At 41.0% G+C, this 25,159-nt stretch overlaps 1 protein-coding gene and 2 long non-coding RNA genes across 17 annotated transcripts in view; 1 reads left to right on the forward strand and 2 right to left on the reverse strand.

Moving 5' to 3' along the window:
* Positions 1–23,929, forward strand: part of LOC109636801 (uncharacterized) — a 174,204-nt gene extending 150,275 nt beyond the window's left edge. Inside the window, exons 4-6 of one of the 2 annotated variants that reach the window (XR_011240984.1) lie at positions 15,323–15,512; positions 16,686–16,919; positions 21,954–23,929. This is a non-coding gene — a long non-coding RNA (uncharacterized lncRNA). The remainder of the gene's footprint in view (positions 1–15,322; positions 15,513–16,685; positions 16,920–21,953) is intronic. The other variant, XR_011240987.1, reaches the window with a different exon arrangement.
* The window catches only part of sox6 (SRY-box transcription factor 6), a 133,843-nt gene that overhangs the window by 50,580 nt on the left and 58,104 nt on the right, over positions 1–25,159 (reverse strand). For 12 of the 14 annotated variants that reach the window (XM_069524421.1, XM_069524436.1, XM_069524416.1 and 9 more), the window contains 3 exons: positions 14,887–14,976; positions 4,633–4,805; positions 2,827–2,895 (listed from right to left, as the gene is read on the reverse strand). In XM_069524421.1, coding sequence (XP_069380522.1) covers positions 2,827–2,895; positions 4,633–4,805; positions 14,887–14,976 — 332 coding nt within the window. The remainder of the gene's footprint in view (positions 1–2,826; positions 2,896–4,632; positions 4,806–14,886; positions 14,977–25,159) is intronic. The other 2 variants (XM_069524463.1, XM_069524464.1) reach the window with 1 other exon arrangement.
* On the reverse strand, positions 9,035–14,866 carry LOC138407652 (uncharacterized). The gene is made up of 2 exons (XR_011240988.1): positions 9,420–14,866; positions 9,035–9,325 (listed from the first exon to the last, which is right to left on the reverse strand). It is a non-coding gene; the product is annotated as an uncharacterized lncRNA (long non-coding RNA).

Below are 25,159 nucleotides of genomic sequence, written 5' to 3' on the forward strand. Positions count from 1 at the left end.
TGAGCTGAGACAAATAAGAAAAGCAGAAACATGGTGCTCATTATTTCTTTTTTGTAATCTCCTGCTGCCTACACAGTCTCAGAGATAAGTAACATATGGGACAGAGCATCTCTCTGCTAATATATGTGTTTAATTGTCATATGTGTCTTAAAAAATCCTGTAGTTTTTTTCCCCCCCAAATTTTCAACTAAATCAACTGAAGAGTTAATCTCATCCTGGGATTGAATTAGTGCCAAGATGATTTCAGCGGCGAGGATGGACTGAAGGAATACAAACAAGCTGAGGGAAAAACACACAAAGCCTTGAGCTTTAACTTTTGATAAGCCCCTAACACTGCAATCAAAACATCTGCTATCTTAAAACAAGTGACATTGTAATCCCGAAGGACAAAGACGAAATCTCTCTCCCTCTCTTGTTGGAAGGATGAGAAAGGATAAAAAAAGAGAGATGGCTATTCAAAAGGAAAACTTGATTAAACTGCACACTGCCCCACTCCAAACCTCTTGATGGATTCCCATCAATCCACATGTAAGCGCACATGTAGCATGCCATCAACAGTCTCCGGTTGCTATCCCGGTGGTTTTATTGTTTGGACGGTTTACAATGTCCACTGATGTGATCAGTTGCATCATCAATACAAGGTCTTAAAAAGAGGCTTTCTCCTGGTTTCCTCCCTGAGGCCAAAACAGAAGGACTTTGATGGCCAGCAGGGTTTCCAATAAAGTTTAGTGCTCTCCATGCTAATAGGAGAGTAACTCAATCCCTGAACACTGCTTACCACTTTGCTAAATGTCTGTGACATACAGGCTGGGAGCTTGTTTACGAAACAAATTAAGTCAAAGCTGTTATATATTAAAATGGCCAGGGCATTTTTAAGAGGCAGCAGTAATGAAAACAGAGTGGCAAAAAAAAGTAGCTTCACTAACTTGCACCGGTTCTCTCTTTTATCTACTCTGCTTCTCCAAGAGGAGTGGTCATCAGCACGCTGAATATCGGGAGGATCTAGGTGTGGGATCATGGGAGTTGTTGTCCAGACCACTCTTTATGGAGAATCATTAAAGGACTTCTTGGATACACAAATTTTGCACGTGATCAAACTTTTTTGAAGAGTGGTTCAGTTGGTCTTGGTGGTGCTTTGTGTGAAAAGTGCGGCCAGCAGAGACTGATGGGCAGAGGAACAGATGGTCTGAACATGAGACTGTTTTCTTTAATTGTGGATGTGGCTTTTCTTTTTTTTTTATCAGGGAAGATCTGTGGCTCATTTGGGCCAAGGGAGAAGAAGTCGGCTATCTGGGCTCCACAAGAAAGGACTTTACTTGTATCTCTGTTCAAGTGTTTGAAATTGATATTTAGAAGCATGTTCCCATGCACACTCGACCTGCCACCCTCTCTCAAAACTATGCATCAAGGGGAATTTTCAGGTATCATCTGCCTTTAACTCTGTGATGAAAGCAAGGGCCACTAAAAGTGAGATGCATTAGGGCTGTGCCCTTATGCTCAATGAGCATAACTAAAGGACCCTCCATGATGTGAGTAATACTAGCCTCTTGGTAATGTATAAGGTACTTCATTTTAAAGTGTTTTCTAGACAGAGTGTTGTACTCTGTGCTTCTTTTTAGTGAAGTGCTATAATGAATAATTTTTCCGGTAGTCTGTCCACAGTTGAAGTGAAAGGTCCAGACTAGTGGCTTCTCAAGAACATGTTGACAGTATGGCTTTCTCTTGCAAAGAGCCCTTGAAAGAGTCATTTTGATGTCATAGCAGTAAATCTGCTTGTTGTGCTAACTGTTCTAAACTAGAAGTTTGCTTTGCCTGTTTATAATGAAGGGCTCTGGTGCTAGAATGCAGAAGAATCTTCTCTTTAGTACAAAACCCAAACAGTATCTCTATTGAAAAGTGCTAAAAGGTGATGGAGGAAAAATTTATTGCCAGTGTTTTGAAGAGGTAAAATGAAAGGAGAGAAAATAGGGAGTTGTCTGTTGGAGGAACAAGCAGCAGAGGAGGAGGAGGAGGTGAACGGAGAAGGATGTGCCTGACACTAAGAACACCCAGCAGGATAACGTTAGCTCCACACAGGCATCCAGGCTCACAGCCTTGACCACTGCCCGTTACCAACCCTGGATTACCATGTACCGTCTCACTATGTTCAGCAACATGCAGCCTGGGTGGTCTTTCAGCCCTGCTTTGTAATGTATTACATAAGACACATACACACTAATGAAGGTGATGAAATCTGGCATGAGGTGCATAGGTTAAAAACACATAATACGGAACGAATAAGTAAGAAGGAGAAAAAGAAACAATGCCACCCACAGCAGCTCTTGTGCTGTGTGAAATCATGCCACGTTGCCCTTCTGTGGCCGACTCGTTTCAGAGGCGTTTACCATCCTCTTTCATGTCCCCCACCTCCGGGCTCTTCTCCATCACCAGGACTCATTAGCTGTTGTTACTTTTCCCCGTTTTTTTTGTTCAGTAAGATGTGCTAATTATTTTCCTCCATATTTTAAAACCCCTCACGATTACCAACAGGCAATTAACATTTGATGAGAGTGATGCATGTTAGTTTGACACCAAAAAAATTTAAGATAAAAAGACAAGCGATATTTTTTTTTAAATCCAAAAAGATGAGAAGGAGAGGCTAACAGAAATAATCAATGATATGTATATTGTAATGTGTAATTTTATTGATCTGTTCGATTAAATCCAGACATTTGGCTCATGGTGACCGCGCTAATTACACTGTCAAGGGAGGCATGTTGTATCAGTGTGGAGAAAGTGAGAGGTGTGAGTTGCGGGTGTCAGACCAACAGGAACGGAGTCACTGACCTGGATCTGCTGCTGGAGGAGGTTGATTTTGTGCTGCTGCTGCAGAAGCTGCTGCTGTTGTCTTGCAATCTGGGTGGAAACAGAAATGTAATGTGTGTTAAGATAGATGACACATTATGGCTTAGCGATTAAACCATAACAATAATTATTGCAATATATCACATAAATAAGGATATAACAAAAGTTTAGTATATATTGATATATTGTTTATGCATTGGGCCAGCCTGGTGAGAAAGTTCAATAATAATAATAATAATAATAAACTCAAAAACTACAACCGACACTCAGGAGCAAAAATTAGCCTTTAAAGATAAAAAATGTGACATTTATAGTGATAATTATCGCATTCGAAATATCTGAATATTTTTGGCCATTTCACATACGATGCAATAAAAATATAGGAAAGAAAGAAGTAGATTGGTTAATCAGAATAACAGTATTTGTCTTGTCTTTAAAAAAACATCATTCCAAATAAAGTGCTCCAAAATTATGGTAAATTTTCTAAATGAAAAGCACAGTTAAAACCAGTGGTAAAAGAACTCCACTGATTTACAGGACAGACGGACACAAAGGAGATAACTTCCACAGGCGGTGTACGGGTGACAGAGGTCCCTGCCCCCCCGAGTGACGAGCAGCCACACCGCAATCCCTCTCATCCCAGCAGTCCCTCTTTCTACATGCCCACTTCATTGAGCATGACAACCTAGTTTTAAGTGTCATTTAATTTTCATTTTTAAATATAATTACAAAGTGTTCACTGTAAGATATCGGTCGTCTGCAAATGTGTCAAGATTAATTTGTGCTGGCTTCCTCACGAGTGTCAACAGTTAATTACTGTGTTGTATCTTGATGGCTTGATGACATTCTAGCTCTCAGCGGGCTCTCTCGCTCTCCCTCTCGCCCCATCTCTCCCTCCCCCTCTTTCTCTCTTCATTTTATTAATATTCCACTCTCTCAAAATAAGATAGAATGGTAAAATATCTTATATCACTGTTCATTTATGCTGCAACGTCTACAAAGCTCACAGAGCCGAGCGTAGTTTGCAAATGAACATCATTGATTAGTAAAAAAATCAATACTGTTAATGTATTATTAGTGCACTATGACCAAATGCATCACTCTAAGGTATATGGTCTATCTGTTCATTTACCACAGGAAGGCTTGAGCGCGTGCTGAGAAAACTCTGAGTGAACTCCTCGCTGATAATTGACTCATAGCCATTAGAGTGGCTGGTGATAATAAAAGTGTCGCCCGTGTGGATAGTTTGTGTCCTTATTTCTTCCCAGACATTAACACACTTCATGGCCTCTGCTAATTTGCTGATTTGTACAATATGGCTCATTGGCCTGATTTGTGCTGCAAATCTAATGCCAAGCTTGTTCTAATAGGAGTCGATTTATAAGATATAGAGGACTTCCATGTTTAATATAACGTTTAATTCACACATTCCGCCGCATTTGTTAGTACAAGTCATAATAACCTTTTTCCTACACACCCAGCATAAACGTGGGCGAGAGAGCATGACCAAAATAACTGAGGCAATGTCGACTATCGCATCTCTTAAATCTAATATTATTCCAAATTCCTTTGGAGGAGCAGGATTTTTATTGGCACATTTCAGGCATGAAATTTAAAATGAAATAGTCAGTTGAAAATTTGTTGCAAATGTATTTAAAGGGGTTTATTATAGTGATAAAAAAGGGAAACAAATCTAATGGAGTAATGGGAATAGATGTTAAGTAGGAAGAAAGGAAGGATGGAAAGAAGGAGTGAGACACTGTGAATGTGGGGGGGGGGGGGTGTTACCTGCTCCTGCTGCTGACGAGCTAACTCCATTTGCTGCCTCTGTTTCTCCATCTGTGAGGCGGCAAGCTTCTTCTGTTCGTCGTGGGCAGCCAGGAGCTGCTCACGCAGGCTGATGAGCTGGGTGATCATTGTGGAGAGCTGGTGTTCCTTCTCTGCCAGGCTCTCTGGAGTACCTAGTGGAGGGGCGAGGAGCAGAAAGAAGAAACAAAAATTGGAGAATATGAGTCATAATAGGAATGGGTATGTATTGTGCGTACCTGAGAAGAAACAATATTGTACACACCAAAGTTCCACAATGGTCTAAAACTAAATGGCCTGGATGTACGTGTTTTTAAGAGAGCCTGCAGAAGTCGTTGTAAAGTACCAAATATAGAAAAGTGACCATGCTGCGCACAACATTCATCGTCTCATGCTATTGTACTGTACACAATATATAGTAAAAAGAAAACCACTTAGGAAGCAACCAACTGCAGTGAATTCACTGGAAAGTGTTAGGTCGCACACAGCCTGGAGTTGTGTATTCTACTGGAGCTGGTGTTCAAAGCTTTCAAGGAAGAAGGGGAAGGAATTGTTCCCAGGCACAGAGAGTGAATGCTGCAGGGAGCTGTCAAACTGAGGTGGGAGATTATATCAGACTACCAGGGGTGAGCATAAAGAAAGTGTTGAAAGTCACTGTTTGTACTGGCCTCCAAACTACGCAAGTTTTTTATTATATGGCCGTTCCAGTAACACATTAGAGAAGGAACTCCACGCAGATTTCACCTTAAAGGAATGAGTGAACTTGTCAAAAAGAAATGCACCAAGAACCTTAATATCTACAAACTAAAAAGTGCCTCTGAATGTCCGATTACAATCATCAGTGAATAGATTTTATTTTATCATCAATGTATTTGATGCATTTATACTTGACAGTGACAGTCCAATAAGGTTATTTCTGTCCACAGTCACATGTCCACACTGTGCAATAGACAGAGCAGCTGCACTACTCTCTCTCCTTCGCCTAATCAATGCTAAGTGATCCTACCATTGACTTACACAGCCAACATAATTGCCAGTGAGAGGCTAGACAGTAACTCACTCTCCTCCCACTACACTCGTGTGTGACAAGCTGATCCAGGGGAACATACAAGGAGGAGATGGGAAAACAGAAGAGATGGAGAGAATAAGAGAGGGGGAGAAGGATAAAAGCACAGAGATGTAGATAACAGTACAGTGAAGTCTGGCCTGGGGCCAGCAGGAGCTGAATTCTTTCCTGGGTGTCTTCCTCTCGTCTCTGGCCACATCTGTCTTGAGTTTCTCCGAGAGCTCCCAGGGGCCCTCTCGACTCAAACTATTTTAATTTGACTAAACACCTGATTTATTTTATCTCTCCGATGAGGAAAGCCGTTTGTCTTAATAGGGCCTGTCAGCCTCCAGAACCCATTCAGGGCAATTTACTGGCACGCTCGTCTGAACCTCGGTTCGCTTCACTCTGCCTCCGCTGCCTGCTGCAATAGAAGAGAGCTGCAATTCTCCATTTATCCTCCTAACGAAAAAAAGCACCTAAAAGCAGCTATTCATTGGGCCTGCGTGCACTTTCCAAGGCCTGAATTGACTTCTTATTCACCCGACTACACTTGTTGTGAATGGCTTATCTGTAAAATTGATACAATCAGAACCAATTTTATTAACCTTTGGCTGTGTCCATGAAGGAGCTGCCTTTACAGATACATCAGTCGTTGTCACAATAAATCACAGCTATCAATACTGCTGTGTGAAGGAGGGAGGGACTGAAGAAATTAATAATGACAGAAAGAGAGAGAAATGAAGAAAAGGAAATAATCATCCAGGTGAAGATCAGGGCCATTGCGCGTCAAGGCCAGCGTAGGTGACCTTGAGTTGGGAACCAAACATCTGGACTCTCTGATGCCCTCTCAACCTGTCTAATCACACATTTCTGATGATCACTCACTAGTTTAGAAGTGTCACCACTGCAATGTTCAGCACGTATATTTTGTAGTGCATGACTGCGTGGGGCGACTGGGCCCACAGAAGGATCTGATGGGTTAGTCTGAGTGTGAAGAGCTCAGTTCTGCCTGGACACCAGAAGAATACTAACAGAGGGCCCATTGTTGTGATGTTGAGCTGAACTGTGGGAAGCCAGAAGTGCCCTCTGGGATCTGGGTCTGCCCTCTACGCTAATTTTAATTGTAATTAATTAACATTTATTTTGTCGCTGCTGAAATATCAGTAAGAAATGTTCATATTAGTGATGAATACTGAAGACAAACATTTCAATGCAAGTTTTGGCATCTAAATACCTAAATGTGGAAACACAGAGGTGGAATTTTACTTTAAAGACACTTTTTTTCCTGGTACAAAACTCATCAGACGCATATGTTTTTTGTTGACTGGTTAGTGTAAAAATCTCTTTCTTCCTGCTTTAAATTATGGATCAGCTTTAAAATCCAGATAAAACTTTTATTGGGTGGTGCAGAAGAGGAGCGTCGTGGTCTGTGTCTAACCAACCTGCTGACAAAAGAGGCCGTTTCCTGCATATTGCATGGCTTTTAACAGCGGTGGGGCTGGGGTCTGCCCGTTAACATGTCTCCTCACATTGCGCTTCCGATGGCAGACAGACAGCCCGGAGATGCCTTGGCGCTACATAAACTGGCCCAGACCTAACATGTTGTGACATCCTCCTGTTAGAGGACAGAGGCTCAGTAGGACAATACCCGCCCAACAGACGAAGAGGATCCCCCAAGAGTGAGCGGTCAAACTGTGTTGGCACTTTACTTGTTTTTTTGTTTTTTTTCCTCAGGCCGATGTGTTAAATTTTGACAGAGATGTGAGATTGACAAATAGGAGGAGGAGGAGACGGTAAAGCTGTGTTGTTCAGTTTCAGCCCATTCAGCATTCACCTTTGGAGATTCCTGCCTCTTTTAAACGTCACAAAGTAGGGCAGAAAACATCAACGGGTGACTAAATAAATGATAAGAGGAAAACAAGCAGAGCCATGGTTGCTTGGGGAGGGATGGGGGTATTTGAGCCTTGGGGTCTTTGGATAAAAGGCACTTTGTAGGGGTGCGATTTGTTCTGTCCAATACCCACATCTCCCTCTCTCTTGGCTCCCTCCTCTCTGCTCTAATCAAGCAGTCTCTAATTTGGGTTCCAAGTCCAGTACCGGGGAAAAAGAAGGAGGCTTGTTACTTTGAAGAGTCCCGAGTGAATAACACAGATAAAAGATTCAAGCACAAAAAAAAAGAAGAAAAGCGAGGGAGGGTGAGGGTGAAAAGGGGGAAAATCACAAGGCACCCTATTCTCTCCCTTCCTTTGGTTAGGACAGCTGAGCCATTATGACCAGATCTGAATTGAGTTTTTTAACGCCAGAAGACTGGAATTTCTTTGTCTCTCTATCAGTTGGCCATTGTGGATGCCTCCATATGCTGTGAGCCCATCCTAAGTAAATTAGGACTTGTCTAAATGCTACGATTGTACCTAGCTGTGTCCACACACAGACCGCACATAGCTTGAATGCTTTGCGTGCTGAGGCTCTCTCTCTCTCGCTGCTCTCTCCTAGAGTGTGTGTGAATGCAGACATGAGTGTGTACAGATGTGTGTTGCGTGCTGCTGCGATCGATAATAGGTACATGCCTCTGAGTAAATGCACACGTGTGTGAACTCAGTGCGGTCATCTGACCCTTTGTCTATTCTTTCTGTGGAGAGCACAAAGAACCAATTGAGTAGCAGCTAATGGCATCTATTGGTACCTTCTTTAGTGTTTCAAAATAGAACGATTTTTTTTTGATGCTCACAAACCTCTCACCATTAAACTGCTTCTACAAAAGCATTAAACTCAAGCCAGTCTTTGTGCCTAATTTAGTTTTGTGATATTTATTTTGACTGGTCAGAAAATACATCATATTAGAGATCTAAATTTTTAAACTAAGCTAGAACAACAGGGCCTAGTTTTATGATATCTTTTTTTAACTACCATACACGCAGCGCTACAAAGCCATAATGTGTTTCCAGTAATATGGTGTTAACATGTCTCCGTGCCCTGCAACCAAGACAATATGAACAACAGCTGTTTTACCTGGCGTGCTGCCTTTGCCATGATATAAAAGCTGTTAATCTCGCCAATAAAACCGCTTTTACAAGCATGAGCAATGACTCACAAGCACATCATCCGCTGGCAGCAGCGAGTCTCAGCCAGCGTTCCTATATGGTACGGTTCATCATCTTGTTGAGAAAGTCACTTCTCAAATGTTTAAAACTCGTGCTTGAGACAGCTATTTACTTTTTGGAAATGCAAATGGTAGTAGTGATATTATAAGCCTCTTATGGTCAATCTATATGTCTATCTGTGTGTGTATGTGCATATATGAGTACCAACTTATGTGATTATAATCATTTTAATGGCTTAGCAAATTATTTTCTTTAATAAATACCCTGATTGGCAAGTGGAGAGGTTATTAATAAAAGCACACTTCATCTGCTGTGGCTCCACTGCTGTTCATGCCCAACACCGATGGAGACTAATATTTTGATGATAGAGGAAGCATCACTCCTCGGTATAATTATGCCAATGTAAAAGCTCCAGCACTTCACTGGCTGTCCATGACATAGGACGAGGTACTTCATCAAAGCCACGAAAGAGGCTCGACCTGAAAAGATTACTCCACAGGGAATGCCAGTGACCCTGAAATTCACACTGTAGACAAAAAAAATCAACATTGAAACTTAACTTCTGTTCTTTCAATAACCGAACACATTACTCTTTGACTATGCAACACAGTGCAACAAACCAGAGATCCTGACACCATGGAGAATGCTGCATGTGTGCATGGCAGCATATAGCGAGGATCTTTACATGAAAACAAAGATTGTCTCCAGTCCTTTGATTCATCTCTCATGGCCTTTATGATGATGAGTCTGACCCCTGCGCCCTTAAATGATAAAAACCATACACAGTTTTCAAGGTCCCCCACATACAAAGGGTGTAAGGCTTGTGAGACAGTGATCAAGGCAACAGCTTACTGTCTGCAAACCTTGGAAGTGAATTAGGAGTTAGATGTTATCTCATTCTTTTCACTGAACATTTATTCATTGGCCTTATCTATACAGCTGATAATCAAAGCAGAGCATACTTGTTTTCTTAGACTGTGCAAAAGTGATCTTTCAAAAGACTTTGAGACTGTTGTCTTTGATTGATAAATGTATCAACAATGCCTGTGTTTTTGTGTGGATTTAATCCAGATCGCGGGCGATAGACTGAAATAGCTGAATGCGAAGCAAAGGCGGCCGAGCCCAGCACAGGTTCTCACAAAGGGGAGCAGGAGAACACCTGCTTAGTCCTCGAGCTGTCAAGACACTGACACACACGAAGATCTATTGAACTAACTAGAGGTGTAACACAAAGTTTTCACCCTTTGTAACAGAAGCTACAAGAAGTCTGTCATGTTTCATTATCTGTGAAATTGCTTTTGAAACTAGATTTGTATGTGTTGTAGATGAAGATTTACAAGCTTCCAATGAAATGTACATATTAGCACAATATACTTCAACACACTACTAATATTGTACCAGCTTAAGTCCTCAAATGATAAAGCATAGTTAGTGTTTGAACCCCGCCTTCAAAATAAGACAAAAAAACAGTATCACTAATCTGAAATAAAAGGTAATGGTCAGTGCGAGATGTAATGGGAACCATTAACAGATGAAAAAGAGAACGTCTGAATATTTTTGGACTATAATGGATGGTTTTTCTCACAAAATGAAATGTATATAATGAGAAGAGGTGGTTGATGAAGCTGGTCTGAAGTGTTGTGGAAAAACTGTCCACAAGGTCATACTGCATAAGAAAATAATGGAGGTTGTGCTTACAATGGCAGAAGGTCCGGTTGAAAGTTGGTATGAAGTGTGTATGAAAAAGAGCTATTGAAACCTTGCGGGCACTTCGCATGTGCATTTTGAATCTATAAAATTCAGATTTTTTGCATCTGTTCGGACTGTATAAGGTCTTCATATCTGAATGATATATGTGTATTCTTTTACATGCTTAGTTCTAACAGGTCACACATTCAGAAGCCTTTCTATGGTCTGAAAATCCAATTGTCTTTGCGGTATGATAAATATTTTTGGTGTGCATCCTTACATAAGTGAAAAAGATGTGTTTTTGTCAGCTCCACATTCTTTTCAAATGAAGACATAATTTATATGCTTGTTGACGTAAAAATGGATTATACAACTTTTAAACAACCCATGACAAACCACTGGGATATAATCCACAACAGAAACAGAGAGTTCTCCACCTATCACACACACACACACACACACACACACAAACAAACAAACACGAGCCCTTCCTTCTTTACCTCCATTGCCACAAGCTAAATTCCTCAATTCATTAGAGGAGAAAAACACACAGTCCAACACTCTCATACATTCATCTGGTAAATGTGGCCTGAGGAATAATGATTTACTGTGGCTCATATTTCACCTGAGTGCACAGGGCAAACAGTTGACTGAAGTGTTGTGGAGAAAATGCTAACAGAGGCATTTTCGACTGGAGCAACTGGACAGACACCGTTTTGTGCTGTTAGTGCGAGTGTTTTTGTATGTTTGAGTAAATGTAATATACATAATATTCGACTACAGTATGCAGTAAAAAGAATATAAAAGCCATTTGAAATCTGCAAGCACAGAATTCCTACTTGTTTCTAAAGGTGCATAAGTCAGTGTGTGCACAGATATTGTGCAGTATATCTCCAGTGGCGTAAAAGCCCTGGCTTTATGGAAGCCATTAAGAATAAAGTTACATTTTAAAGTGAATAATCATGTTTTGAGGCTCACCCATATGGCTGAACAATATGGGCTCTGTGTTCACACAGTGGACTCCTTTCTGTCTGTGCAGGAGTGAAGCCAGCACAGGTAGGGCCAGCATCAAATCAGTCTCAGCTGCCGCCCTGCCTCGCCCTGTGTTCTCCTCCTAAAGAGCTTCCACTTATCTGCCTGCCACAGGACCGTCTGTGTGCACCCCGGCCACTGTCACGTGGACACCGTTCTCAAATCGATTGTGACAGTGCACAAGAGTCCTGATTTTTCCTGCTTCAGAACTCGAGCAGCCATTTTGACGCTCGCCAGTGTAACGTTGAACAGTTTTTTTCTCTCTCTTCCCTTCTCACTTATTTTTACTTATTTATTTATTATTTTCTTTAGCAAATTCCAATTCCGATGAATACAGTGTGTGTTCCAATTTAGTAACTACATATTTTCCTTGAGTTTGAGTAAATGCTTGAGCCCCCACCCCACCACCATCACCCCTCCCCCCCCCCCAACAGGGGGCTGGGAGACTGGCAGTCAGCAGGGAAACTTAAACAGCTCTGTTGAGAATGAAGCCCACAGAGCAAGCATGCAATAGAGAGCAACTTCATAGGAAACTTTGTACTATATTTGCACGTTTGACACAATGTATATATGTATATTAAATGCCTACATATTTATATATAAGCTTATGCTGGACAATAATATAAAGGGATCATAAGTATTCAGGTTTTGCTTTTTTCCAAGAGAAAAATTTCTTTGAGCTGTATAATTATAAGTGTCGACTCAAGTATCCACGTCTAAAATCGTTTTCTCTCTCTCTCACCCTTTCTCCGCGTCTCTCCCTCCCTCGTGCACTCCTCCTTGCACCTTGCCTCCTATTATCTGCTACTTTCCTGCGGTTTGGAGCCCTTCCAGCTGGCCTCCCTTTCTTGCGCTGTGGTTTTGTTCAGGAGATTTCATCTCTCTCCTCATCATTCCTGCAGATTGACAGCTAGGCTCAGGTATGAAAACAAACAGCTCTGGAATTGACTGGTGAAAAGAAATCCGCTGCTAATGCTCCTTCACAAACTCTCCTTTTTTGCCTGCCCTCGTTGATGCTAAGCCGTGGCAGCATACGAGGAGAGGTGATAGAGATTTGAAATCATTAACTACTAACAACACCATTCTACATGTCTGGCTTAAGCCCCCTGCCTCCACTGGATTATTGCTCTTGTTTCTACTGACTCTTTAAACCTAAAAACATGTCTTCACCTCAGAAACAGCATGTTATTTAGCCAAACACACACATGACAATGAACTATAATTATGGATGTACCATCTGTAAGGGGTAAATGGTTGGTTGGGTTAGCAGACCTTGAACAGCAAATCTCTGATGTTGCTGATACTATTGTTTTGTTTTGTTTGTTTACCGTACATGCGTGTTCACTTCAACAGGATAAAGTATCGAGGGCATGTTTCAACACAGCGGCAGCAAAAGAATGTCTTCCCTTTCATGGGTAGAGCCTTGGGTCAAACTCTGTCACACCTATTGTTTTGCATTTTTATTTGATTTCTAAGTAAAAGACAAAATGACTTCCTCACCAGTCAGATTCCAGCACTCCCCTCCGCAGTAACACATTTACTCATCTTTAAAGGTTTTGACAAAAGGTAGCCTACAAGGTGCTTGGTATATTTGGTTAAGGAATCGGTGAGAGATCAGGACGCGATCTGCAAGGCCACTCTGCCAGTAGGCACTGTCGTCTTTATCTGAATGTTGGTCTTTATTCTCTACTTTCTTTTATTGGTCTAGAACCTACAGGCATGTTTGCCTTTTGTGCCTATTTTAACCTAACAATTAATAGGACCTCTGATTCATCATAACCCTTTAGATCTTAATCATCAGGTGTTTTCTGCTGGGTACCTTTGTTTGTGCTTTAATTAAGTGGACCTTGTGCGTTTCCAACCCTGGGCATCTTTTTAATTGCCCGTATTTACATCAGGCAGACATCAGACGCGGAGAGAGAGACATTTGTAAGGGGGAGCACAAAGAAGCCCTTTGAAATGTCTACAGTCATATGGAATGGCATGCTAATTAAAAATCTAAGGCTGCCACTATGATAGGAGAAGGAGGTGACTGTGGTGTATAGACTGTCTCCATAACTCATCAACACACAGAGGCCATAGTGTTTATTATCAGACTCCCTACCTGTTTACAAACTACCTAGTAACCTTCCCTTTCCCATTCATCAGAAGAAATGCCCTGCCTGTAATTTAACAGACCAGCTTTCAAAAGGCTAAATCATTTTCAACATTTTACCCAGTGCACTTTGATCTACAGCGGCATACAGTACACCAGGGCAGGTACAATGAATCTAGTCTACCGAGCAATGATTTATCCTTGGGTTCATTAAGGTTATTGCCAATGAATATACTTATTAGAACATTCAACTGCCTTTTTTTCCGCTCCTCTGCAAGTGGAGAAAGTGTAATTCAATAATTAAAACCAAACACTAGTTTTATTTATGAATGTTTTATAAAAGGAGAAACAATTAAGCAAATGATCAAAATCACCTGCACAGCTGCAGAAATTCTGTAACTCCTTTTACAGCTTTGTGCGTGACAGGTTAATTAAAAAAGAAAATAATGTGTTTTATATTGAGAATACACCGAATTCATATTGTCTGGATGAGTTTTTTAAGAAATCTGAAAACCTTGTGGATGACTCAAGAAGTTATCTGATGAGGAGAACGTGCAAGGGGAGCGTGCAGGATCCAGTGTAAGCCTGGTGTTATCAGCCAGCTGGTATTGTGCTTCCCTGTGCTGTATAAACACAGCAGCTCTCAGTAACAGTCAGTGCTAAGGACTGAGCAGCAGCCCTGCCCATCTTCGGCCCACCTCAGGAACACAGATTTTTGGGGGAGTGCTGAGTTGCTGCACTTGATGCGCTGTGCAGGGCGTTCACTGTCAGAGTCGAGACATTTCACTCAAACACAGGCTCAGCGGCTGTGAGTCTGTGTGTCCCTGCTCCGTCTCAGAGCGGCTTCTCTCCTCTGAGCTCATCCGTGCTCTGTTTACATCAAGCACACTTTGGCTACAACAATTACCAGAGCGGCATGAGCGCTCCGCATGTGCCAGAGCAGAGTAGCCGGGCTCAGGGCCGTCCGGAGGGACAACAACAATAATCTGCTGACAAGCACAGACCACCTCCGAATTGGTCTAAAAGGCTGGAATTTTGAAGACAGCACTTTGGACAGAGTTTGGCATTCCAACAAAAGATAAGGAGGGAGAGAAATGAATGAGGAGGGCAGCCAAAGGCCTTTGTTCTATTTCAGAGTACAAGGCTGTTTCTGAGATTATACAGTACATAGCTTATGTATGTCAGATAGGAATGAGGGACTTGTTAACATGGCTTAAAGTAGTGTTTGTGTGGTAAATCTGCTCTGTCTGATGCAGTCATTGTAGTACTACCTTTTACATCTGCTAAAAGTTCACTGGTGTTGAGCCTCTCCATCTTCTCTTTCCATTCTTTAGAAAGGAGTGTCTCCATGCATGAAGATTCTAAAAAAAAGAAAAAAACACATTTTATTATTTTAGATGCCTTTAAAAATGTTGAATATTGTGTATGTATAGTTTTTTTTATGTAAATGTTAAGAATTCATTAATGAAAATGAATCATGAAATATGAAAGAGAGGTCATTTATTTGAAGGCATTGCATGGCGAACATTAAAAGAGACTGTCTGTTGAGAGATGAGCTAAGGGTGGAGTGAGGAGGGGAGCGGTCATTGTGAGGATTGCGTATAAGGGCAGAGACACACATTAAGTGGGAGGCAAACAGTGAGACTGGGTACGTCCAAGCGTTCACATAGCTGCCAATGATGAAAACAATTAACATTTGTCCAGCAGACAATGAATCAGAGAAGGAATGGCTGCAATCTGCCATGCTGTCGCTGAGGTAGCTGATAAAGAACGCGCTGGGCCAGCCGACCCAGGCCTCCGCCATCCCTGCGCCACTTAGGGGTCAGCATGTTCCCATCAAACACCAGCCCCAGAAGAAAACCTCCATCCCTCCACCTTGAGCCACTGTCTCCACAAGGTACCTCCAATCTGAACCAGATCAAGACATGAACTGTCTAGTCGTGCTGTGGGTGAACATTTATCATATTGTCTATTTGATGAATACAAAACGCCTGTTGTCTGTTACCTATTTAAATCATCCTCAGGCTTCGTGTATTGCCTGAGGATGATATCATTTGTGAAACAGTGTTTCTCTAGATTGCAATGAAAAATGCAAAACAGACACTAATTATCACCACTAGGCCACAGGGCACAATCATGATTATTTTAATAGTGAATCATTTATAAACATAGTCCTGACAACAAAAGGACACAATTCATAAGCATGGTACCATTTTCAGATTGTGCATCTCTTCTGCTCAGCTGTCATGTGTTTTTGACGTGAACACAGAGAAACATGGAGAAGGATCTGTCGCATGATGTGATATTCTGGACTTTTCTATTTCCCTATAATCATCCTTGACACCAAACACAGAGGAGATGTATACACTGTAGAATGTATACAACTGTTGATTCCTTTTTATCCTGCTGTTACATCTCTTGCCCTCTGCTTCCACAAACCAAACACTGTTGCTCTTGCTGACAAACACACTGACTTCAGAGGAACTGGGAGTAACTCGGGGTCAGTAGTTCTTGTGGCCTTGTTTAAGGATGGCTTTCAGAGGGATCAAGCAGAGTGACCGTTTTGTTTGATTGTCCACTTCCTCCAATGTGATGGGGGTCGACAGGACATCTTCAGCTCAGGGTCATTATAACATTACTTCTGCTTTATTGACTTTCCAATTCCCAACTCACAGTTTGTCCCCTTGACCCTAAGTGAGGGAGAGAGAAAAGGCTGTTTGTGTGTTTGTGTGTGTGTCTTTGTGTGTGTTAACTCCCTCCATGACACAAAGATCACAGATCCTAAAACTGGGGGTTTAGGATAAGGGGGAGTAGCAGAGCTCAGCTCTTCTTCCCTGCGCCTCACCCCTGGGTGAGACAACTTCCTCTCCCGGAACAACAAACTCCTTTCACATCATAATCCTCAGAGAGACGGAGCAACATTAGTGCATGACATTTTCTCCCCTAAAGCACAGAAAAAAGGCTTATTTTTAAAGTGGTGTAAAGGGGAATTAAACAAACACAGATAACATATGTTGATATGTACACATATGCTCCCACACTAACACACACACACACACTTTCATCACAGATGCTGCTCCAGCACTTGATCATTAAGGAATGCACCAACTGTTGGAGATAATATGGTGCCAGCTTCCATTCTACTCCAGTCCTCCCCCTCCCTTCCACCTCCCTCCCAGGAGAGCCGCCGCTCCCTCGATTCTCCATCCCCTCCGCTGGGCCAGACACGACCTGCCAAGTCCTCCAACAGGAGAGACTACAGCTGGAATGCACCGCTGTCCTCCCTGCCTTCCACCTGGGAGAGGTGAGTAATGACCTGGATTAGTCCATAAAATAACTCTCAAACACCTTTCAGTGTTCAAACATGGTGGACAAAACAGGCAACCAAAAATGGATTTGGTGAAAGCGGAGCAACTTGGACGCAGGCGCATTCAAGGCGAGCAGTAAATGAGTCAGATGTCTGGCTTTTTTCAAAGAGCCCTTCCACAGCTTCTTTTTCTGAAGAATTTAGATTAATAGGAAGAATGCTATTTCAGTTTCGAAAATGTCTGTCTGTTTTCTCTGGAGAAATTATAGATGCCAATGGAAACACTGGTTAGTATCAACATGATAATCACTGTCGGGTTATGACACACAGAATATCAGGTTGATGCACACTGTGTTCACCATAAAATAACTAATTATTTATTATCTAAAACAAATATTCACATGTCAGAGATTCCACCTAATATCAAGGGCTGGTACATATGAAAGTGAGAGGGAAAAGTTACACACTTGTCCTCTCTAAGTAGGACATCACATATACTGGGGAATTAGCTTAAACAAGAGAAGAGTCCAGTGAGTTTATTTTTATGTTCCTATGGGGGCTCTTAAATCTCTCGCACCCCTACCCCTCCCATTGCGTTCCCTCCCCCTCTCGAGATAAAATGCTGTGTGGCTGGGGAGCAGGCCATTCAGCTGGGATGAGAATGGAATGAAAACAATAGCCCTTATCAGGCTCTTATTTACATTTTCCCAGCGTCCCTGCAGTAGACAGCTTGGCTTGTCACCAAGCCCAGATCGCCCCACTGGACCCAGACCAACTTCCTCCAGCCTTAGCGATTCCAATGGTCCCTATGGACCCTAGCCTGGCACAGACCCCCTCCGCTCTGCAGCTAGCACAGATAGCAACATACAAGACAAAACTACTGGAGTGTGTGTCCAAGATGTGTTCCCATTGAGACAGGAATGGTCTCTGGACTACTAAGCCTGTCTGGGCCTCATTGTCTCTTCTCTGGGGCTGCTGCTATACAGCTGCAAAAATGTGCTGAACCCTGTCCTGAGATTTTTTTTCAGAGTTTTAACGTGGCACTCAGAAGAAACTGAATAGTCTTCGCGGATTCAATACTGCCAGATTTAATGTGTTTATCCTATCAGTGCTGTCATCTGTGGTATACAGCTTTCCTATGCAGGTATTCTGTGATCGTATTAATGTGGGCGAACAGGCAGAGGGATTGAGACACCTGAAGCCGAGATTAGTTTGCTAGATTAGGCTACAGCTGTTTTTTTTTTACCATATTAAAAACAAAGCTAATGATCCTCATAAATCTCAACAAAAGAATGTTTCTAGCTTGATGTGTGACATAAACAAAGCTTTCAGCACCTGGCAGTCATGGCTGCCAGAATCATGTTCACTATAAACCACAGTAGTGAAGCTTAGAGGCAGGTTGCCACAAACTATCTGTCCTATCTGCACCGACTGACTCGCTGACAGTCTTGAAGGAAAATATGGAATTGTTATGATTTCTGCTCTTTGTCTGTTTCTCATACACAGTTCGCTCCCACAATCGGTATATCGTTGATGTTTTTAAAAAACCAATCATCTGAATTTATTCTTTAGTCCTCGCACTGTAAGAAAAAACACTTTTTTTAAATTAGTGCTTGTTGGCCGTTAATGCCTGTGGTCGAGAAGCGAAGGTAGGGGAGAAGTCGTTTGCTAATTTCAGTTTTTTTATTGCTGTTCTCACAATTCGAGGGATCATTGCAAACTATAGAAAAGCTCAAATTGCCGAGTGACAAATAAACACACTTACAAACAAATCAAATTCTGTCACTTTGGAATTGGATTGTGCAGCAATAAAGCAGATCTTAAAATTTCATGATACTAATTTTCAAATGGCTCTCCATGGAGATATGAAGTCCAGCGTGTATATTAGAGATCACAAATAACACTCGCTCTGCTTGAGCAAATAACAGGCCATCTTCACATTTACAGATCACTGTTTTCAATCTCTAAAGGGTTTCATCTATCAGATTTGTTGATGCCAGAAAACACCCATCATGTTTCAAAAGGCCGCGGCTGCTGCAAAGCACAAAAATGGTTTGTTACAACATGCAGCAGTGGGTGATTTATTACCCCTGTGTTGTCAGCAATGAAAATGTTTCAACTGTCTGCCACCACATTCTGAGCTTCCCTGTGTGCACTATTCTCCCGGGAGAAAGATGATACTTGTGTTTGAGTGTTTGTTGTGTTGAAAAGCCGTTGGCAGAGAAAAGAGGGCTATCTAGAAGAGTCAAATTAGCTATCAGTCATGGATAACACACTAAAAGACCTCCCCTTTAGCATTGGCCTTGTATATCAGTTATCTCAGCCTCAAGGGGAAACATGTAATTACCAAATCAATGATCAACTGACACTGACCATATACATAACATCCTCCTCAGAACACACATGCCTATATAGTGAAACAATACTATGTTCAGTGAGGGGCTGAGAAATAGAATAGTCTCTAAACAAGCTTCAGCTTGAGTTTAGCACATATCTTAAACTTTGGCATCATCCACTTTTCTTCAACCAGAACCAAAACATATACAGAGGATTCAATTTATGAGGACGATCTATGGCAAAACTACAGAATGCAGCATTTTAACGCATGGATAAATAAATTAAGAGTGACTCTAAGCAGTGACATGAAGTAAAACTTTCATTCGCACAAAACCCAACATGAATTGTATAAGACTAACCTGTCAGTAACAATCAATTCCTTAAACACTATAGACTATAGTGCACTATAGTCCTGTGTTGTTAACCCTAATCAAACAAGGTAAGTGTATGAAATGAGCCAATATTACATATACAATCTGTTGGAAAATGGTGGGTAACAAAAATGTTTATCCAATATGATTGTCTACACATATAATGATAAATATGTTCATCAAAATACGTGAGAGCTAAAATAAAAACCTTTTCCCATTTGGGAATAAAAAATAAAATGAAGAAATAAAGTTGTGTTATTATAATACATTGATGATTGTTGCCTAGTGATGATAACTGTAATCTGCACATACTGTTCTACAATGAAAGCAACTGGATGAAATATCCTGTTATTTAGTTTGAAGATTAGACAAATCACTATTATTTTGATGATTTGTAATCATAAATTATACCTTAATGACTCCTTACTTTTAATATTAGTGGTTTTAATTGAAACAATGTGATTGCACATGTGAAATGCAAATTCTAAAACATAAAGAAAACTAGAATGTATTTAATAGCTTTAAAAAAAAAGATTACATCTCACTAGCATTCAGTGTGAGTGTATATTTCTTTGATTCAGGCGTAAAATGTCTATCTCAAAGATAAAAACTCTCAGGATCTCAGGCAGACAACGATAGGCTGACATCTAATTTCCCATCCCGTCTGCACTGCACGAGAAACAAATCAAAAGTCGAGATTGATAAAAAAGAAAATAACTGTGACACACTCCAAAGAATCCTTTGAATATCTTAATCACAGACACACTAAAAACAAGACCCCATCATCACAGCAAATAAAACATAATAATTACAAGAGGCAGGCAGGGAAGTGAAATGCAGAGAGAAAACATGTTTTTGTCATTCAGCCGGTAGTCCCTGAGACAACAGCTGTTGGATGCTGCAAATACTCCTGAAGTCTCCATAATCATGGCGTTATTGAAGTGAGGACAAAAAGGGCACTAATTGCAAGGGAGCAATCGGAACGCAATAGGTTACACACCCGGGTGATGCTGCACAATGCAAACGCTAAAGAGGGAGCTGAGGGGGAAAAAAAAACATTCCAAGCACAACAGTGCATTGTCGCTCATTTTCAGGCAATTGCCTTTTCCTCGTTGTCAACAGTTTTAATAACCTATAGCATTTCCAGAAGGCTTTTTGGTACAGTTAAATAAATCCAGCTTTTTTGTAATTACTAGTCCTGGCATGCATAAATAAAGAGGTCCAGCTCCTTGAGACGGCGTATTGTGGAGCACCTGCATCTCGTGGTGAGCTGACACCTTATCATTATTCCACTTGGTGAACATCTCTCGTTAGTCACCGTTACTATGTCCTGTTTGGTCATGTAAAAAACAGTTGCTTTAAATATACTTAGGTTACCAAGATGAGATGTGCTTCATCGGAGCCTGTGTCAGTCTCTCGAAGGGGTCAGACGATGTTTTCTCTGAGAAGTCACAGGTCTTTTTTTTAAGATGAATTTCTAATAGCTAAACCAAAAGGTAATGCTAGATCAGCAGTATAATACAAATTAATATTCACATAGCACTTTAATAAATTCAGTGTTTTCTTTTATGTCTATCTCAGGGGCGAGCAAAGGTTGTAGAGTTAAGTGGACTAAAGGATCTCAACACACTCTGCAATTTAAAATGGAGAAACAGATGCAATGTGCAGGTAACTTTTCTGAGGGTTTTAGTTTTTTCCTCAGCCAGCTAAACACGCTGGCCTGTGTGACCAGGCACCTTTCCCTTATCCTTCCCCTTTATCTGCACTGACCAGCGTGTTAATCCCACCGTGTTGACCTGGCCATTCTGAGAAGCCGTATACACACACAGCATCCTGACCTCTCTAAATAGGACATGTGTCTATCAAGCATATATGAATTAACCATCCCCAAGAGGCTTCACCTCTTGAGCTGAGCAGCATGTGACCTCTCCCAATCCATTTTATTGCGGCACTCTGTGGCAATCAGGCTTGAATTATTAAAGTGAGCAGTGAGCAATGATCAATTCATTGCGGCCCTTGCTCACAGAGCCCACGGCCGTACTTCAGCAGAAATGACATTGAGAACACTTGAGTATGCTTCCAGACAATGCACATAAATGTGAAATATGTCAGACCCAATATGTCAATAATCATAACTGTACAGGCATAAGCCATGTCCAGGCTAATCCTACAGAAATGCTGTTAAATGACATTGGGTTTCAGTGCTGCACAAATGTTTTCTTGAGAAAGAGAATTTGAAAGCTAACCTCTTTAACTACTTTACCTTAGTTCCTGGGATAAATAATAATACATATTCTGTGCATATTTTTAACATATCTTGCAGGAGCAGTAAAAGACTTGTAGAGGGCACATGCCCAAAACATCCAAGCTTCAAAATCAAATTTCAGCCTTTAACCATCACCTACACAAATTAGAGAGGGAGAAAAACAAAAGCAAAGAAGTTAAAAGAGAGAAAGATTGCAGGGGAGTATGCAGCTCAAGGAACCTGGAAGTAGGAGGAGGACGAGGACGAGGAAGAAAAAACCCAATCAAAACTTTGTGAGGAGGAGATGAGGAGCCAAGATAAACCAGTACTCAGAGCCCCCAAAACTGCAATCTCCCCTTAAGCTGGAGAGTGGCAGCTGGCAGAACAGCTGGTGAATAGGATTAATGTCAGAAGAATGAAATAAAACTCAACATATGTCCGAGCCTGAGGTGTTGGGACTGTGCGTGATTGTGCCCCCGATGGATGCCATGTGTGCAGCTGGAAGGAGCTGCTGTGCTGCTCCGCTCTCTACCCCACAAGGTCACTTTTAAGAACTAGGACCATTAAATGCTTGGATAGCAAAATTAACTTTTCACTCTCGCTTTTCTCCCCTCCTTTGCTTTAAGAGGCAGGCAGAGAGAGCGTATTGCTATTAATACAATGTACTTTAAAATTCATCATGGAAACAAACTATTGCTACTTTGATTAAATTAAATAAGGCAAACTTGTACATGTAAAAAAAACCACACAAGGTCAAAAAGAAGTTGAGTGTTTTTTTTAGATAAATAATATTAAGCCTAATAAAGCCTTTAATAAGGCAAAGTCCTTAAAATATATCAAGTGCATTTATTTATTTTTATCAAAGCAGGTCTTTGATTGTGTACAAGCATGCCTGCATTTGGTTTATTAAAGAGTAGACATTACATCTGGAATCTCGGCAATGCTGATGAGGGGATAAGCACTTGTGGAGATGAAAATTATAAGGAGAAATATGTGGACATGATTTCAATTCATGATTTTCATTTGATGTTGGTAATCATTAGGGTCCACACACTGTAATAAATCATAATAATTTCATACAAAAATTTAATTACTGGATACCTTGCATTGGTGAGATTTTTTTTGGGTACCCAGCAATTTAACTGTCAGATATAAACTCCCCTGCTAATCAATGCTCGAAAACATTCACATTTATTCATCTATGTTAAATGAATAGACGTGTGAAGAAAACGTAGAGTACTGTGATCATGGCTGTTCAGTGTGATTTAGTAAATTAATGGGTGTCTGACTCTACTTGGACAAAAAGAGACTAATAGGATCCACATGAATGCATTACAATTTGCAGTGAAGCCAAGTGTCTGGTGCAGACATCGAAACTTTATTTCATCATAAACGCTGGACGATGGCGACATGCTTCAGAGATTGAACCATAAGATGAGATATTATAAAAGCACAAATTACGAGAATAAGCTGGGTAATATACTGTACATTTGATAATGCACCATACTGCAAATATGTTGTATTTTGCTGTCATGCATTTTTTTTCTGTTACTGTTATTCCAGAATAAGAGACAGAAAAGTCAGATATTCACCAACAGAGAAAGAATTTGAAAAAAAACACTGTATTTTATTGACGTGTTAAAATCCGACTACAGGAGTTGGGCGTCTACATCGTCGCTTCTTGGTAGGTTCTAAATACTTGAGTGATGGTATCTGCTTTTCACCATGACAGGCCGAGGTTGATTGTTAAGCAGAGCAACTCTGCCTTAATCTTAAATGGGGTTTGCCTTAGTGAGCATCATAGCCCTGTAATAAGACTGATGAATTTGACGTGGTAAAGGTCCAGCTGGTTTACCATCATGTATGTCAATTCTTCATAGGCTGCCACTATACTTAATTGAGTAAACCATAAACAGGATGGAAGAAGATTCACTGATTTCCATTCACTAATAAGGTGCAGCATCGTGGCTGTATGGATGCACCTTGCCTTGGGTTCAGAGATCCCCTTTAAACAGGACAAGTCCCCCAACACATCTAGGCAAGGTAGAAATGGAATGACCTGACCCACGATCAGTTTAATATTCTCATGAATTTCCATCCACCATCTCTTAAGCTAAGGGCAGGACAATAACAAATGAACAAGGCTGTCGAGAGCCTCCCCATCTCTCCTCTCTTGCCCTTATGCACATTTGCAGGGGTCCAATGGACCCTATTTAGAATTTTTAAGTACTAACCTAGTCCTGATCTTGTCAGAGGATTTTGTTTAGGTTTTTGCAGAATGGCTTTACCTTCCTCATCTCTAAGTGATTTGTGGAGGTCTGCCACCCATGTCTGTTTGAGACCATTTGTCCTGCTCACCTGTCCATCAAAGTAGTATCTTCATGCTTTCTTGCCCTTATGGAAGACAGGAAGCATTCCACTAAAGATCAAGTCCTTTCAGAGTCATTTGATGGCCTGGAGCAGTCAGGTCAGGTAAACATCTGCAGTGTGTGGGATTTTTTTAATTGAATCTCACACCCAACTTTGTTAACCAAGATGCCAGTGTTCAGAATGCAAGCTCGCTGCTCACTAGACAAGGTTTAGATTGTATTACTGGTGCATGCGGACAACAAAACATTTTCACAACTTAATCAATTAAAAACAAAATTAACTTACATTCAACTGGGTAAAAAAATGATGACGTAACCATAGCACTTCTAAAGGTTAAGAATTCCACCTTCCAAAAATCCCCATTCATTGCTCACTGCTAAGTGTCTCAATGTGCTGTTGTTCAACTTGGTTCAGCAACAATAGGAGCTATAGTTTCTATTCAGTTGGCCCTTTCCCTTTTCTGTGGGATAGAAAGCCATACGGACTAAGACCTGCTGGGCAAATTTGGAGAAATTAGCTTCTTATGAGCAACCAACCTTGTTGGTCCAGTTCACGACAGGGAAGCTATCAACAGGCATACAGTATTTGCCTTGTTGAATCAGAGTGCCACCCGCCCAGAAAAAAGAAAAAAATGACAAAGGAGGAGGAGAAAGAAGTAGAGCTGTGCAGCAAATGTTATAGGAAGTAGAATGGTTGTATACATTCTAAAAACACACTTTTATGCTAATTAGGACAAGAATAACAAAAACAGCCCCAACCAATCCTAATTACAAATGATATCATATCCACTGATTGAACTTTGTGATCTGAAATTAACAATATAATCAAAAAGCTAATTAACTCCTTCTCTGGATGCAGACTCAATAATAAAGAGATGACATTTGTAAAATGATTATCATCATTGGCTCTCAGGA

The sequence above is a fragment of the Paralichthys olivaceus genome, chromosome 1 (assembly GCF_024713975.1).
Source record: "Paralichthys olivaceus isolate ysfri-2021 chromosome 1, ASM2471397v2, whole genome shotgun sequence".
NCBI lineage: Eukaryota > Metazoa > Chordata > Actinopteri > Pleuronectiformes > Paralichthyidae > Paralichthys > Paralichthys olivaceus.